At 41.4% G+C, this 17,413-nt stretch overlaps 1 protein-coding gene across 20 annotated transcripts in view; it reads left to right on the top strand.

The window, feature by feature from the left end:
* Positions 1 to 17,413, top strand: part of PDLIM5 (PDZ and LIM domain 5) — a 198,906-nt gene that overhangs the window by 124,929 nt on the left and 56,564 nt on the right. For 12 of the 20 annotated variants that reach the window (XM_034772224.1, XM_034772223.1, XM_034772230.1 and 9 more), the window contains 4 exons: positions 7,694 to 7,822; positions 8,219 to 8,425; positions 9,934 to 10,083; positions 10,652 to 10,786. The exons of 3 other annotated variants lie outside the window; for them this stretch is intronic. In XM_034772224.1, coding sequence (XP_034628115.1) covers positions 7,694 to 7,822; positions 8,219 to 8,425; positions 9,934 to 10,083; positions 10,652 to 10,786 — 621 coding nt within the window. The remainder of the gene's footprint in view (positions 1 to 7,693; positions 7,823 to 8,218; positions 8,426 to 9,933; positions 10,084 to 10,651; positions 10,787 to 17,413) is intronic. 5 more of the 20 variants (XM_034772231.1, XM_034772240.1, XM_034772239.1 and 2 more) reach the window with 3 other exon arrangements.

Genomic DNA, 17,413 nt, shown 5'->3' with positions numbered 1-17,413 from the left:
ATAACAATGAAGTGTCAATGTATAGGTTGAGAGTTAATTCAAATGTATTTCCCACTGAGGCAAAACCATATTAAATATATTGAAAAAATATGGTGTGCTCTTAAAGGAATGTTGTACTATGTGGTGATGAAATGAGAGATGGCAAACTTCCAGTCACTGACCTTGGATACGTTAATTGGCACTATTTAGACCATGTTTTCTTGGCAGACTGTAGACTCTTTTTTGGAGGTCATCTGTGGGTTTAGAAAGAGAAAATAAAATGTTTTTAAATGTTGTTCCTTAAGGTGAATAAGCTACACTGATGTACTGAATTTCATAAGCTAATAGTGTGGGTGTGTGGCTCTGTGTCTGGAAGAGAAAACAAACACCAAACAAGGCCTGTCATTTTTTGTACCTTATCCTAAATTTATTCAATTGGATTATTTTAGTTATCTGTACGGTATGGACAGATTGATGCAAAAGATAATCAAAAGGATAAAAATGGACCCTGTTCTTGGACAGTTCCACAGTTCCCTTAGCCTTAAGTATAACTACTCTTGACCCAGAGCCTCTCTAGAATTTGGATTACTCTGTTACAAGTGGTAGGGAACTAATTGTAGAGGGCTCTTGCCTTTGGAGCCTGATTATTCTTGTGGTCTTCTTCCAAAGCCTAAACTTTAGGTCATCAAGTATGACCTCATACAGGCCTTTGAGCTTTAGATTTCAACAGGGTATGCGGTCTCTGTTCTTCAGCTTTGTTGTTTTGAAAGTCGTGGCTTTTGTCGTTGGTTGGTTGTTACAGTGTGCCTGGCAATTGATGGTTACATTTACCTCTAGAACAAACTAATATGAAATATTTCTGGATGAATCTTATAAGACTTACTTTTGAATTGTAATAACTTCTGTCTTAGGAAGCTCATCTCATGGCATCTGTTGGTCTCACGATAACACAGGAGATTTCACCTCTCTGAGTTTAAAAAAGAAACAAAAACCCAAACACCCAATTAGCTGACTTGCTGATGCCATCCTTTTCACAATCTGTTTACAAAGGTTAGCAGCCATAAAACATGGTTTTTATTACTTGTGCTTCTGTCTCTAGTATGTCCATTTAACTGCTGTTCCTGTACCATATGTGCCATGATGTTGTAGTCAAATGTTTTACTGAAATCAGTGGTTTTTGTTGGCTGTTCACTACGTAACCTGGGCAAGACACTTAAGTTATCTGCTTCAGTTTAGCCACATGTAAAATAGGTGTCACACCTATGCATGGGACTTATTGGTTCATTAACCACTTTGGTGTACTTGAGTGAAAGAGTATATTCTGGTCATTGTTGTGGAAATTATGCTCAATTGGTTTAATTCTTGTTTTGCCATAATATTGGCTCTGCGTTAAAATATGAAGGTTACTGAGTGCAAACATCCTTAGATTTCTCCACACCCTCTTTGGCATGACAGCTTTTCTGACATGAATGGAAATTTGTTATTATTCGTCCCCCTAAGTGTATAGACTGCAGTTAGATCACACTAATAGCTGGCCAGTATCGTAATGGCGGAAGCAGTCGTCGTAGGTGCAGTATGATTAAGATGTGTACTTTGGTCTGTTACCCTTTTCCATCTTTTAGAGAGGAAGGAATATCCAGTGGCTAGGATACTAATGTAAGGAGTTGAGATACCTAGGTTCAATTTCCTGTTCTGCCACAAACTTCCTCTGTGACCTTGGGTGAGTTACTTAGTCTCTCTGGGTACATTTACATTTAGAATAGAAAGCCCATGGCACAGCCGTGGCTGGCCCAGGTCAGCTGACTCGGGTTTGTGGGGCTAAAAATCACTGTGTAGACCGCATAGGGTCCCAGAGCCCAGGCTCCAGGCCAAGCCCAAATGTCCACACAGCCATTTTACAGCCCCACCTGATTCAAGCCAGCAATAGGTGTTTAAATGCAATGTAAACATACCTATGCTGTCTCTGTTCCCCATTTGTTAAAATAGGGATCATTGCACCTGTCTGTCTCACGGGGGTGCTATGATGATACTTAAAAGAAAGTGAAGCTCTGAGACTTCACTGACTCAAAGCAGTATAGAAGCACTATTTTTATTTTGAAATAAATACAATGCACCATTCTGTATTAATACCTTAATCCAAGCATAGAACTACCATTGTCAAACATTTCACGTGAGCAGCATTTTTGTGGTTTTTATGTTTTTTGTGGCAGCCATTGTTTAAAGAAATAGGTTCTTTGTGTTCTCTGCTGTGACTCAAGGCTCTTGAAGGGAGGATGCTGCTGCCCTTTATTTATATTATTTATTTACCTAGTGCCTCTCCTAAATGATAAATCTTAAGCTTCCATTATTATCCCCTACATATCTTTATGCCTTCATAGTGGACATAGCTTCAATACAAATTTATCAACATTTACCAAAAAATAAAGGAAATAAACAGAAAAACATGCCAGTTGTTAAATGGTAATAACAGGCTTTGTTTCACTCCCTGACATTTACCACCTCAGGCTCTAGCAGATGGCTAAGGGGAACCAAACTGCAAAGGTAGGACTCCCTCAAATGAGAACCCTCTGCCTGGCACTAGTCTTACCCTAGGAGCTGACAACGCGTGTAACTCAGCCAATTTCTACCAGTTCCAAAGCAGACTCTCTAAAACCAGTTACCGCATCAATCAGGGCTTTAGAGATAATTACTGACACTATGAATTTGACCTAGAAGAGATGAGAAAGTCAAGACAGAGATTTGTGCATAGATCTGTATTCTGAGAGCCCACCCCACTCAGCTACGTTCTGCACCAAATGAAGCTTCTGGCTGGTCTTCAAGTATGCTGTGTCGAGTCCCATTACAGTGATTTTTACCTGGGAAAGCTATGGGTGTTACTCTCTTGAGGTCAGTATTGGAGCAGGTTTGCAGTTTCCAGGCCTGCTGTAGTAGATGTTACCATCTCTAGCAGCTGTCAAAGAATCCAGGAACAATGATTGATCTAATTACACCTTTAAGCTGAGAGCCATTCTGACAAAAGGTGAGCGTACACACTGAATAACGGGCAAAGATAGTATTGCCTCACCCACACCTGTAGAAGTTTCCTCCTCCTGAGAATCCAATATGAAGCGTTGAGTTTCAGCCAGTTTCCCCTCCATCCACATGTACCAACCAACAGGCCCCAAGCAGGCCCTCCCCCCCCCCAAAAGCCGTGATCACGATCTGCGGTGGCAATTTGACGGGAGGTCTTTCGCTCCGAGTAGGAGCGAGGGACCGTCCGCCAAATTGCCACTAAACAGCTGGACGTGCCGCCCCTCTCCGAAGTGGCCGCCCCAAGCACCTGCTTGGTAAGCTAGTGCCTGGAGCTAGCCCTGCCAGCCAAGTTTAAGGAGATAAGACCAGAAGATCAGCCCACCAATCAAATAAACTCCCTTTCCTTGATATCTTATAAGCTGTCTGTAAACCATAGTGACTCACAGGGACCACATAAGGAAGTTGCTGTTTAGGTGCTGGTGTGTTAATAGTTGTCAAGAGCAGATGGTGACAGCATTCCCCTTAGGCCACAGACATGGGGACTCAGTCACTGAGTGGTAATCTCAGTTTAGTTGGACCATTGAGGTTCCTCTTCACTGTGGAAGTGGGAGCTGGTTAGAACAGCTGAAGCAGCATAGGACTAAAATGGTCTAAAACGCTTCCTGGAGCGGAGCGGCGTAGGACCAGGGCAGGCATGCAGGGAGCCTGCCCTGGCTCCGGAGTGTGCCGCTGCCACCCCGGAGCCACTTTAGGTAAGCAGCGCAGAGCCGGAGCCTAAACCCCACCTGCACTCCGCCCCCCCCCAACTCCCTGGCCTAAGCCCCCTGCCTGCACCTCGCACCCCTCCTGCACCCTGAGCCACCTCATACACCATGTGCCCTGTGCCCTCTCCTGCACCCCATACCTCTCCTGCGCCACCTCGTATACCCTGCACCTGAGCCCCCTCCTGCACTCCACACCCCTCCTGCACCCCAACCCCCTTCCAAGCCCCCTGCCGCACCCCGTACCCCTCCTGCATCCCAACCCCCTGCATACAATTTCCCCATCCAGGTGAAAGTTTGCCCACCCCGATTTAGTACATATGGCAGGGTGCCCTTTTAGCACTTCTTTAAGATCAAAATAAATAAACATTGCTTTTACTGTTATTTGTGGTATACTGACACACCCATACATTTTTTAAAATCATAGTATAACTACCCTTTCAAATGGATGTTTTTATTTTGAAAGATTTAGATAAAATAGTGAAAGAATTGTTAGTGTCTCTCTTTCTCTCTCTCTCCCCCGGTCAAGCCAAAAGGTCCATCAAACTGTTTTCATAGGTTGGACCATCTCCAAATGTGTAGCAAGATGATTTTAGAGGTAGCTCTCATGTTCATTTCTGGCACATACTAAGACGGCTTTATCTTAGGATAGTGTAGATAAAACTGTCCTTCCCTCTTGTTAAGTTTTTAGCGTTCTCTCTTGTAAAGTAGGGTAATTCTTGTTTCAATGTCTCCCCGATGTAAGTTAGTAAAAGGGGTTTGTTTTTTTTTTGCCTTAATGAGATCAGAGGAGGAGGAGGATTATGGTAAGTGTTAACAGTAATGACATTTAGAAGCATTTATATTTTGATTCAATGTTTCAGTTAGAGTAGCGCTCTGAGACTCTGGCTAGGATCATCATCCTGTTATGATGGGTATTGTACAAGCAGAGATGGCCGTTGCCCCTAAGCACAGGCACATCTGGAACATCATACTGAAGACACAACGCAGTGGCTCACTTGTGCCCTTACTTATTAATTTTTCCCTCTGATGCCAAAGCAACTTATTTGAAATAACACATTTAGTAAGTGCTTACTAAAATAAGGGGAAACAAATATCTATCCCCACCTAATTGTTACTGCACTAGGTTGATCTGGAAGAAATTCCAGTATAGATAACATCTGAAATGGTGGACTCAGATATGCCCCTGGGCCCCCAATGTTTGTGCATATTGCAAAACGGACAGTTTGGTACACTATCACAAGAACAGCAGTATCTGCTCCAGAAAGGTAGAGGGGTGAGGTGCATTTGCTTATCCATGGGTTAAGCTTGTAGTGTGGGCAAGTGTTGTGAATGTAGGGAAGGGAAAGTAATTTAGCTGATGCTTGTGTATGGTTCCTGTTCTTATGGGGGGGCGTTATGGGCATGCATTCTGAGGAGACTAGATATGCCAGGCTGAAATCGGATCTCAGTCTTTAAGCACTGAATTCACTCACAAGTCTGGAAAAAAATCCCTCTTACGCCAAAGAAAGTACCTCTTTGTTGGTATGGTAAATTCATGTATTACCTCACACTTACAAGAACAAGTAATCCAGAACACCTAGACAGTTCCTAACCTGAGCAGCTTTGTTTTGTGTGTGTGCGCACGCGGGGGGGGAGGGGGTGTTGTAGTTTGTAGTAGTAAAGACATTTGAAAATAATTGGCTACTAATGGTGTTCTATGAACCAAGCTCATTGTTTTCATTAACTTCTTCATAGTCAACCTGTGGAACTCCTTGCCTGAGGAGGTTCTGAAGGCTAAGACTATAACAGGGTTTAAAAGGGAACTGGATAAATTCATGGAGGTTAAGTCCATTAAAGGCTATTAGCCAGGATGGGTAAGGAATGGTGTCCCTAGCCTCTGTTTGTCAGATGGTGGAGATGGATGGCAGGAGAGATATCACTTGTTAGGTTCACTCCCTCTGGGGCACCTGACATTGGCCACTGTCGATAGACAGGATACTGGGCTGGATGGACCTTTGGTCTGACCCAGTATGGCCGTTCTTATGTTCTTAAGCGGTGAAAGGCTGTTGTCTCAAACACTCTTTAAGTAGCATACATCTTAAATTGATCTCCAAAAAAGTCCTATTTTCAAAACCATGACCATCTGAAATTAATGAGTAATTGCTGTGAAAGCCATCATATATTTAGCAATGCAGAAAAAGGCTATCCAAGGGTCAGTAGACTTAATCTCATCACTTATGTCCTGCATTTATTGTCACTGAGCTAGTGTAGATCTTCATTTTCCTGGTGGTCTAGCGCTTTCCTTAGCTGAAATCAGTCACTTGTGTCATCCGCTTCTGAACCCAAGAAAAGGAGAGAGTTTGATTGCCGTTACAGCTTATGAAGAAGCTGGAACTTATTACTGAATGAAAGCCAGCCTTACTGCCTGTTTGGCAGATTTCACAGTGTAAAGTAAAATGATTGTAATTGTCGTTTCATTCCTGTAATTAAAGTGCAAATTAGTCATGAGGCAATATACCAAACTGCTGTATCTTGTTTGGTCTGTTGTTTATTTCCCCATATAAAATTGTTGTATTAAAATGTGGGCATTCCTTACGCCTCCTAATGTTTAAATGTTTATAACTAATTTAGAAATTACTTTTATGGATTTACCCATTCACTCCTTCAAGGATCACTCATTCAATAGTTTCCCAGGCAACTTTAACCTCCAGAAAAAAATAGGTGTCCCAGATATCTTGAAATAGACAGACATAATATGAAGCAGGTCAGTGGCAACAAGAGTCTTTAGGTTGTTCAGTTACATCTGTGAAAAGTTACCATGCATCTGACGAAGTGGGTATTCACCCACGAAAGCTTGTGCTCCAATACGTCTGTTAGTCTATAAGGTGCCACAAGACTCTTGGTCGCTTTTTACATGTCTTAACAGTGTCACAAATGTCTTTGGGTGGATTTAAAAAAAAGTAGTTTGGTTGCTTTAAAAAAAAAAAACTTTTGAGGATGGTGTGTTGTCAGTGTGAATGTTCCCATTAAAATGAGGGAAAATACATAACCCCAAAGTAATGTGTGCAAAGTGGTTAATTTGGAATGTTAGTCTTTACTTTTCAAATGGTATAAGAAATACTTTGAATTAGGTATTCTTACTATATGACAAATTTGCACATTATCCTTTAATATATGGTTTTAAATATGAATAGTCAAATCTTGAAGTGCTCTTGCTGATTAAAAGGCAGCCAATAGTATATTCTGAAATAAGTGTAATCTTCGGGTTTTTATTGCAAAAGCATCAGCTAGTGTTAAAGTAATTCCCTTTTCTAGCCACCAACAAAGCAAAAAGAATATAAAGTAACTGTTCTACAAGAAATGAGGGTGTAAATCCAAACATGACTGAAAAATTCCCCAAAGGAGAACAAGCTCATGTGATATCAAACTATTTCTCTGCATTTAGGGTCTCGTACAGAGCCCAGCGAAATCAATGTGACTGTAAGAACTGAATTTAAGGGCAGCTCCAGAAAATAATTAGAAAGGGCAAAATCCCTGTGTTTGTCATTAGGGCTGGTTCAAAACAAACAAACAAACAAAAACCGCTAGAGGGGAACTGCGCAAATATCATTTTCTATATTTTTAGTTTAGCCATCTCTTGGGTTGAAAAATGAGGGAAAAATTGTATGAAGTGCCCACTCACCTGCCAAAATCTGAAATTTGATCAAAATTTCTAAATTTATAGAACTTTGTGTAAATGGGGTGGAGGGCGGTGGGAGGCTTCTGATTGCCAAAGATTTAATACAAACAAAATACTAGCAGATGTGTATATTTTACTGTTAACTTACCATAGTTCCTTTAGTATGTAACCAAAGTAATTATTTTCCTTGGAGGCTATACACTGTGATACTGTGGGGATTTTTTATATTTATTTTCTCTGCTTAGTGTGCTACTTACATCTCTGCTTTCTTTTGCCTTAGAAAACTCTTGTTTGACAATCCTTTGGAAGCCTTACCTAAGTGTGCACCTCATCCACCTGCTGTTGTTCAGGTTTTAAGTGTCAGTAGTCAAGTTGCCACAGTGTCTAAAGTGGCGTCTACTTACGCTAGGTAGTGTGTCTTATGTCACACATTTTGTTTCAAGTATATCAGAAATTGCTGGAATCATTATTTAAAAAAAAAAGTTACATACTTTGCTTTCATTGTTAAATGAGGCTATTTGTAAGCTGTCAAAGTTAAACCTTGAAAAAAGCTACTGCCCTGAGGAATCAGTTTGTGGCTGGTCCTATTTTTCTTGCTGCATTTTTTGTTAATCTGAAAGATAACACAGTAGAAGAGTCCCTGTGCCTTGCTGCCTTTTACCAGTAGCATCTTGTCACAAATAAAACCCCTGTTAGAAATAGATAGCAACTATTGTTTATTTTTTTATTAAATAAAGAATTCCAGTTGAAATGCTTCTGCATATCTGATCTCAAAACTACTTCTTGTTAAATTAATGTCAACTAGGAAAATAACTCAATCTGCCGAGTTGAGTGCTCCAGGTCCAGCAAGCTTAATAACAAATGAAGCCGGTAAAGAAAGTTCTCTATCTGATAAGCACACAGTAGCTACACAGACCTCTGAGCCACCCTTGCTCACAGTTGCACCAGCAGAGCCACCTTGTGCAGTCCAACACGTGGAATCCATACCTTCGGTGCCTCCTATTCCTGACAGGTACACAAATCTTGGCCATCTTAAATTTGGAATTCAAATAATATAAAATAATGTGGTTTCATCTCATTTTACGGCATGATGCTGTAAAATGTGCATTGCCATATTATCCACTAACATGGAGTTCTTGCAGCAAAATACAGCAAAATGCTGTTTTGGATTGTGTGATGAAGTGCCATAAAGGAATTAGTCCCTTACCAAAATGATATGTTGACCTAGCAATGAAATGCTTTTCTCCTGAAAAATGCAGTGAAGGGGAAAATTGGGGGAAGTTTATAATTAGCAGTGATTCAGTTCAATTTTTAAATAGACAGATTTGTAGCAACGAAACTTTGTAAGGCTTACTGCTATTAGTCAGTAACAGTAACCCTATACTTGACTTTATTTTCTGGAAGGCAAGTGTTTTATTTTGTCATATTCATTTTGATTTCATGATCCTTGCTCTTGTTGCCTAAAATATGCTAGATGTATATATAATGTTCTTTTACCCTCTCGATATTTTTTTGGGCAGGCATTATATATTTGTGCCTTCTTTTGAAACAAGTCCTTTTTGCTAAAATCTCAAGTTCTCAGTCTAGATCATCTTTAAGTCATACAAGGTAAAATTTATGATGTGCACACAGCAGACTGTTAAGTGAAAGCGTGACAATATCTCTATTTAAATCAAAGCTGCACTGCAAAATGATGTTGTCATTCATGTGTTTGGTTTAGTTACTTCTGAAACCGATTGAAAAATGGAAAAACAAGTGTGTGGAAATTTTTTAAGTTGTAGTTTTCCAGGATTCTAAATGGACCTTTTAACATTTTTTTTTCCCCAAAATATTTTTCAGTATATTTATCTTTGGGTTGGTTTTTGGGGTTTTTTGTCTCCCCCCCCTTTTCTTTTTATTCTCCTCCCTCCTGGGGACAGTGATTGGGGGGAGGAGGGTAAGAAAAAGTGAAGACAGAGGTACGGAGAGAGGCGAATAGAAGGAAAACCTGAAAATATTGATTTTTTTTTTTAATCAGTTTTTGTGATGTGCACTAGTTACTTGTACCTTTAATGTCTTTTTTTCTTTTAAATGATGATTTTGGTATAATATTATACTGATTCTGATTTTAAGGCGATCAGCAGAATAACTTTTAAAACTCATTTTGATGCTCTCATGAAGAACTAGTCAGAGAATCCAAGACCCTGATCGTACAACATGCTCTGTGTGAGTGGACCCCTGCACCCAGACTGAGTTAATTGTAGGATAAGGGCCCAAGGTTGTGAATTGTTGTACTGAATTAGATTTTTTTTTTTTTTTACTGAAAGCTGTATTGATCATTTAAGAGTGTTGTGCCTAAGAAAAATCCGTTTTTCCATATTCATGTTTAAGGGTCAACAGAGTAGTCTTTCCACCAACTTATGCGTTGAAATGGCACCTTCATGATGGCACAGTTTTCAGTGATTACTTCAAGCTGCTTCTACTATTTCTTGGTTGAGATCTCTTTCCTTTCTCTCTGTTTTCTCCCCTTTTCGATGAAAGCTTCTACACTAGAAAAGCGCTGCCTGAAAATCCATTGGAAGATCTGCCAAAGTTTTCTCCCATCCCTGTTCCTTCTCCTTCCAGGCAGAGCTTAAAAGTTATAAGCAGTGCTGCCACTGCCGTGTCTGCTGCTGTTGCTGTACGGGCCAGGTAGAAATCAGCTGTAAAACGGAGCCTTCTTAATTTTTATCAATCAGTTTCAAAAAGCTCATGCTCACTTAGGAGTTAACTGGGAGAGATGTAAAATCAGAAACGGTTAACTTTCACCTTAGCAATATGTGCCTGGGGTTAGAATAGAATAGTCTCCTATGTTTTACTCTGCTATTGGCAAAGTCTGGGGCAAGAACTTTAACTTTTCTGAGTCTCATGATGCCCATTTTCTATCTGGATAAATTAATACCCCCTTGCCTTGCATGGTGGTTGAAGATTAATTGATATTTATCAATAGCTTTTAGATCCTTAGATGCCATCGGCTATACTGGGATATTTTATGACTATCTAAACATTTATTATGTTTTTAGTTATTAAATGATTTTGCAGACACTGAAGTGGTTTCTCAAGGGAGGGAGTGATCACTTTCCAGTTACAATTCTTGTCACACTCTTATGGAAACTGTTGGGAAGCTCAGATCTCACATGTTATTTTAGTAGTTCCTGTCAGTTTTCATCTTTGTGTGGATAGCTAGTGTATTTACCAAGTCTTTCTAAATGCTTGCTAGACTCTCCGATCCTAACGTCTACCGTTCGCTCTTGGATGCCCTTCTCATCACCCCTATCACTAAACCTCCTCCTCTACAAAGTATCAGGCCCTCAAGGAAATCAACAAGTGCTTTGGAGTTGCAAAAGAAAGAGAGGTATTGTATGAGAGTGATGCTCTTTTGTCACTGAAGACTAATAAGACATGAGTTTCTGTATCGGTGTCTTTTTCTGTTGACTGCATCTTCTAAGTGATCTGTCTGATATGCTCTCCTGCATGATATCACCGGTCCAGTATACTACTGATTCCACCTCTTTGTGGAACTAATCTGCACTTTGGTGGTCCTAACATAGTTAATGTCCCATTAATTGAGCAAAAATTTCTTACCTACAGTTGTGTGACTTTGAGGTACACAGTACAGTTTGTAATGCACAGTCAGTTTTATGGAGGCATGACCACTCCGGTTAATTTATTGGAGAAGAAAGAAAAAACAATTACTTGGGATTTCTAATATGAGTGAGATATTTGCAACAGTTTGATGAGCAAAAAAGCCACATGTTAAGCTATTGGAACAAAGAACTTCTATTTCTCAAAGGTTGATTTTTCATATATAAAAACAAATAACTGGCATGTTGTACAGCAAATAAATATTTGTAAACATAATTGCCATTTATACCCTTTGCTCAAGGGCTGGTGAGGCTAGATGTACCAGAACTTTTTGTTCCTGTTTCCCAACTGCAACTATGTTAGAATCAGCTTCCTTGGAAGCTACTGTTATCTAATGGAATTCATTCTTAAAGCCACAGATCTGTATTGGTTTTTAAATGGCAATGGTTCGTTAATTATGTTCAGCAAACACATAACAGGGGAACTTCCAGATGGGTAACAGTGCACTTACCAGCACTGTTTCTCTTGGATAGAGAACTTTAAGGAGACAGAGCCCAATTTTTAGGTGCAGTTGAGCTCCACTTGTAGCAAAAAATGGGGGGTGAGGCAAAGGTACATTTTTTTTCTCTCGTATTCTGGGGCTGCTGGCATCACTTTGGACCTCAGTAAAAGTTAAATCAGCCTGTTTTGGGAGAAGTTGCCAAATAAATAAATTGAAGGCATGTGAGGAAAAATATCCTCAAACCATTTATTTTCAGTTTCATATTTTGCTGCGTCGACTTTTAAACAGAAACGAAGAAAATTATTTTTGTTAGGGCAGGCTTAAGTTCATATAGTAAATTGTTAAGAACCAGCTGTCTTTTTTTTATTTGTGACATCCTGTAGAGGTTAGTCTTCTTTGTGCAGCAAAAGGAAAAGCCCTTTAGAAGTTTTGAAAGATTTTATAATACTCTTGGCACATCTGAATCCATTGGTTGAAGTTCTGAAATCAATCGTATTGCCATTGACTTAAGTAGAGCCAGGATTTCATCCATGTCTTTATTCCCTGCATCATTAATGGAGTTGGAAGTTATGGTGCTTACAATTTAATTCACTGAGTTCAATAAAACTGAACCCATTTGGTGTTTTTTCCTTGTTGCCAGGGCCAGCTCTGGCTTTTTGGCCGCCCCGAGCAAAAAAAAAACCTGCAGTGCACAAGGGCAGGGGGACTGGCTTGTGGGGTGGGGGAGAGGGAAGGGGTGGGCGGGAGAGAGAGAGAAGGGGGCGGCCAGGGCTACAGCAGGGGCACTGCCACGCGGCCCCTCCTGCTGCGCTGCCACCTGCTGCGAGTGCTCCGCTCCGGGTGGGGAGGGAAGGAAGAGGACTGCCCTGCAGGGCGCTCTGGTTCTCTGCGCCGCCACTGCCCCCTACAGGGCGGCCGGAGCAGGAAAAAAAAAAAGCGTCCGTGCCGCCCTAGGATTGGGCAGAATGCTGCCTCGAACAATCTGCGGCCCCAAGCACCAGCTTGCTCAGCTAGTGCCTGGAGCCAGCCCTGCTTGTTGCTGTTTCTTATGGGAGATTTTTTTTTCTTAGTGAAGTCACAAAGAGATGCATTGAATCGAGTTGCAGAGAGCAGTTCTAACAGTAGAAAAACAACCAGTCTCTGAGATTAGCTGTGGCACTCCCAACTGTCCCCTGACAGCAAGTGAGCTGCAGTTATTATGAATTAAACAGAAGTAACAAAGAATGTAAACTAGAGAGAATTCCTGTTGCTAACACTGAACATTTATTGGTCTAACTTTTATGATGGGAGGATCGTTTTTATTTCTAAAAGGCTTTTTGTAGGCTTTGTTAACAGAGAAATTATGACTTTGTGTTAGACATTTGAAATTCCTGAACTGACTCCATTCTGACCATGTCATCTTGGGTGAATATTCTGGGTGTCTCTCTGATTTGGAAGAGAGCATTTTTTCCAGTTAATTCAGGAATTTTCTTCCCCCTTCCCCCTTTTTGGGTAAAGTTATCCTGTAATATTCAAGGTTAAATTATGCAGAGCAGGAGGAGGAGAGGTTTTTAAATATGCTACTGACTCAAACACCATGAGAGGAAAGTGAAATTGGGAGACAGCACTTGTACGGGGAGGGAGAATGAGGGGTAAACCTGGGGGCGCATTAGTCATTCTTAGAGTTGCTCAAGAATTTTTCAAATGTTTTTTTCACTGAAAAATGCCACTCCATCAAAACCTGAACTGTTTGTGGGGAACGGTCAGTTTCAACACATTTCAAAATAGTCCAAACATCCCGTTTTGACATTTTCTAAGTGAAAAATTTTGGTTTTTCAGTTCAGAATGACTTGTTTTGAAATTTAATTGAATTTATACTAAAATACTTTTTAAAAAGAAAAGGTTGAAATTGAAAGTGTTTCATAATTATTTAAATAAAACATTTTGATTGACCCAAATTGAATTTTTTTGGTTAGTTGGTTTATGAAAATTTGAGATTTCTACTTTGTTCCAGTTGAGGATGGGGACTTTTTTTTTTTTTTTTAATCTCAAAAATTCTTACAGGATGGGAAAACATTTCTTCACCACCCCATGTCACTTTGGCTATTGGCCTTCCCAAAAAGCTCTTCAAATTAATACCCAGAGAGCAGGAACCCCTGAGTCAAACACTTTAAATAGTATCAGCAGACTTTGTTTTTAAAGACTGTTTTTTCAGGCATTGAATTATTTTTAATTAGATAGTTTTAAAAAAAAAATAAAACCTGATCATGCCCCTTTAAGGATGTTTCATTCTCTGGGCTACCTCAATTCTGAGCTCTGCGGGCAGGTATTGGTGTGGGGTCCTGGATGGTGGTATGATGTACAGGGCCGGCTCTAGCCTTTTTGCCGGCCCAAGCAACCCCTCACCCCCCNTCTGCGGGCAGGTATTGGTGGGGGGTGAGGGGTTGCTTGGGCCGGCAAAAAGGCTAGAGCCGGCCCTGTACATCATACCACCATCCAGGACCCCAAAAAGCGGCAATTCGGTGGCAGGTCCTTCGCTCCGAGAGGGAGTGATGGCCCCGCCGCCAAACGGCCGGACGTGCTCCGCCCCCCCCCCCTTCATTGGCCGCCCCAGGCACCTGCTTGCTAGGCTGGTGCCTGGAGCCGGCCCTGATTACATGTGTATTTTTATTCTATTTAGTTGATTTAAATCAACAAAGCTTTTTACTAATTTCACAGATTGGACATGAACCAAGATTTGGGAGTAAAACAATCATCTGTCTGTTTGAGAATATTCTATTTAAACTGCTACCTTGAGGGTTTGCCCAGAACAATGAAAGAGAAAATTGGACTACAAATTAATTTAAAAAAAAAAAAGTGAAACACTTCAGGACAAGATAGTGCTCAAACTTCTCTCTCATATCCTATAATCCCAGTGCAAATATGGATAAAAGGACTGCTTAGCAGTAGATGGACACAAAACTTTGTGTCATCATTTGATAATAAAAGAGAGTCACCTGGCTAAGTTCAAACCCAATTAGTGTAAATAAGCACACATTTTCTATTTAAGATGAGCGCATATTACGGTAAAAATGGTAAATTATGACAGAGGACAACAGCCCTTATGAGATTTCAAGGAAATAAATCAGCAGAAATGAGAAATTAGCAATTAGAATGCATACGCAATACTTGCAACATACATTGTCTTGAAATAGTACATGCATAGGATGTAGCGCTGAAGATTAATTGTTATTTTAAGAAGCAGTCCACATGATTGCACAACTTAATGGCTAGTAATCAGCTGTAATAGGAATTGTGCATCCTTAGCCAAAGAGGAGAAGGCACTAAATTATACAGTAGGAAAACTCTTCTGAAAATGGGACTGTTGCAACTTAGAACATAATGTGGGTAATGGAGCATGGACAGCTTTGTTGTTTTGTTTTTCTTAGACCCATGTTAGATAAATCCATTTTGCAAAACGACAAATATATTGTGGCAAATGCAGCTCATTTATTTGACTTGCTGGTTAGGACTACAGCAAACTCAGGGTTTTGGTAGGTAGTATTGCTTTGGGATCACACCATTTTGTTCTTTCTTTCCCTTTTCACCATCCCCCAAAGAGTCTTAATCTTAAGCTTTTGCATATTGTACACCTATCAGAGGTTAGATGGACCTAGCTCTCCTTTGGAACTCGTTAATGCTACTACTCTACCACCCTGAGGTGGTTTATGAGATCCATTTGCTTTCTCCCCAACTACTCTGACCTGGAGATGGAGTGTTTTGTTGCTAAAGCACTTCCACACGGTATTAATCTCTGAAGTGACATTGATTTACAGTGCTGGCATCCATTGGCGTGTGGGACAGCTCTAAAGGTATGTTTTTTTCCTTGATGTACCAGAATTCTTTCCCAGGTATCTGCTTGGAGAGTCTTGCTCAAGGTCTAACTGATCACCGTATTTGGGGTTGGGAAGGAATTTTCTCCCGGGTCAGATTGGCAGAGATCCTGAGGGTTTTTCATCTTCCTCTGCAGCATGGGGCATGGGTCACTTGCAGGTTTAAGCTAGTGTAAATGGTGAATTCTCTCTAACTTGAAGTCTTCACATCATGATTTGAGGACTTCAGTAACTCAGGCATAGGTTAGGAGTCTTATAACAGGTGGGCAGGCAAGGTTCTGTGGCCTGCAATGTGCAGGAGATCAGACTAGATGATCACAATGGTCCTGACCTTAAAGTCTGAGTCTATGTAGAATCGTAGAAATGTAGGTCTAAAAGGGACCTTGAGAAGTGATCAAGTCCAGCCACTTGTGCTGTTGCAGGGCCAAGTAAACCTAGACCATCCCTGACAGGGCTTTGTCCAACCTGTTTTTAAAAACCTCTAGTGATGGGGATTCTGCATCCTCTTTTGGAAGCCTATTGCACAGCTTAACTACCCTTCTAGTTAGCTTTTTCCTAATATCTAACCTAAATCTCCCTTGCTGCGGATTAAGCCCATTATATCTTGTCCTGCCATCAGTATACGTGGAGAATAACTGATCACATCTTCTTTATATAACAGCCCTTCACATATTTGAAGACTGTTATCAGTAAGGCTAAGATTTTATCATGGTTATTTTTAGTAAAAGTCACGGACAGGTGTCAAGGTTCCTTCCCCACTCTAAACTTTAGGGTACAGATGTGGGGACCTGCATGAAAATCTCTAAACTTAACTACCAGCTTAGATCTGGTTTTGCTGCCACCACTCCCAAGTACTAACTCCCTTCCCTGGATAGCCTTGAGAGACTTCTTCACCAATTTCCTGGTGAACACCGATCCAAACCCTTGGATCTTAACACAAGGAGAATTTAACCATCCCCCCTCCTTTCCCCCACCAATTCCTGGTGAGTCCAGATCCAATCCCCTGGGATCTTAACACAAGGAAAAATCAATCAGGTTCTTAAAAAGAAGGCTTTTAATTAAAGAAAGAAAGGTAAAAATCATGTCTGTAAAATCAGGATGGAAAATAACTTTACAGGGTAATCAGATTCAAAGAGCCCAGAGGACCCCCCTCTAGCCTTAGGTTCAGAGTTACAGCAAACAGAGGTAAACCCTCTAGCAAAAGGAATATTTACAAGTTGAGAAAACAAAGATAAACCTAACACGCCTTGCCTGGCTGTTATTTACAAGTTTGAAATATGAGAGACTTGTTTAGAAAGATTTGGAGAGCATGGATTGATGTCCGGTCCCTCTTAGTTCCAAGAGCAAACAGCCCCCAAAACAAAGAGCACAGACAAAAGCCTTCCCCCCACCAAGATTTGAAAGTATCTTGTCCCCTTATTGGTCCTTTGGGTCAGGTGACAGCCAGGATACCTGAGCTGCTTAACCCTTTACAGGGAAAAGGATTTTGGTGTCTCTGACCAGAAGGGATTTTATAGTATTGTACACAGAAGGGCTGTTACCCTTCCCTTTATAGTTATGACAACACATCACAGGCAATAAATAAAAATTCACGCAGCTGGTGACCTATTCGTGACTTTACTAAAAATAACCTGGGGGAAGGTCTAGATGGGGGGGAAGAATGGAGTCCCATAGGGGGTGACTGACAGGCCAAGCCCCCCACCAGTGGCTACGGCTTGGGGCGCAGGCACAGGGGGCACACAGCCTCTGCTCTAGAGCTGGCCCCAGCTGCGGGACAGAGGTGCACGACCCCAACTGCAGCTGCCGCCAAGCCCCAGCTGCGGTGGACGGGGGGGGGGGGGGGGCGCACGGCCCTGGGAAGCCACAAGGTGTACACACGTCCCCCCGGTGCAGCTGCCAGATAGGGGCTCACAGCCCCAGGTGCAGCCCCCCCCAAGCCTGGGACGCTGCGGGGCTAGGGTGCATGGCCCCGACTGCAGCCCTCGGCAGAACTAAGCCGTGGGGCTAGAGCGCCCGTGTCCCCAGCTTCAGCCCCCAGCGGAAC

The sequence above is a fragment of the Trachemys scripta genome, chromosome 5 (genome assembly GCF_013100865.1).
Source record: "Trachemys scripta elegans isolate TJP31775 chromosome 5, CAS_Tse_1.0, whole genome shotgun sequence".
NCBI classification, from domain to species: domain Eukaryota; kingdom Metazoa; phylum Chordata; order Testudines; family Emydidae; genus Trachemys; species Trachemys scripta.
This window is presented reverse-complemented; position numbering and strand designations above follow the sequence as displayed.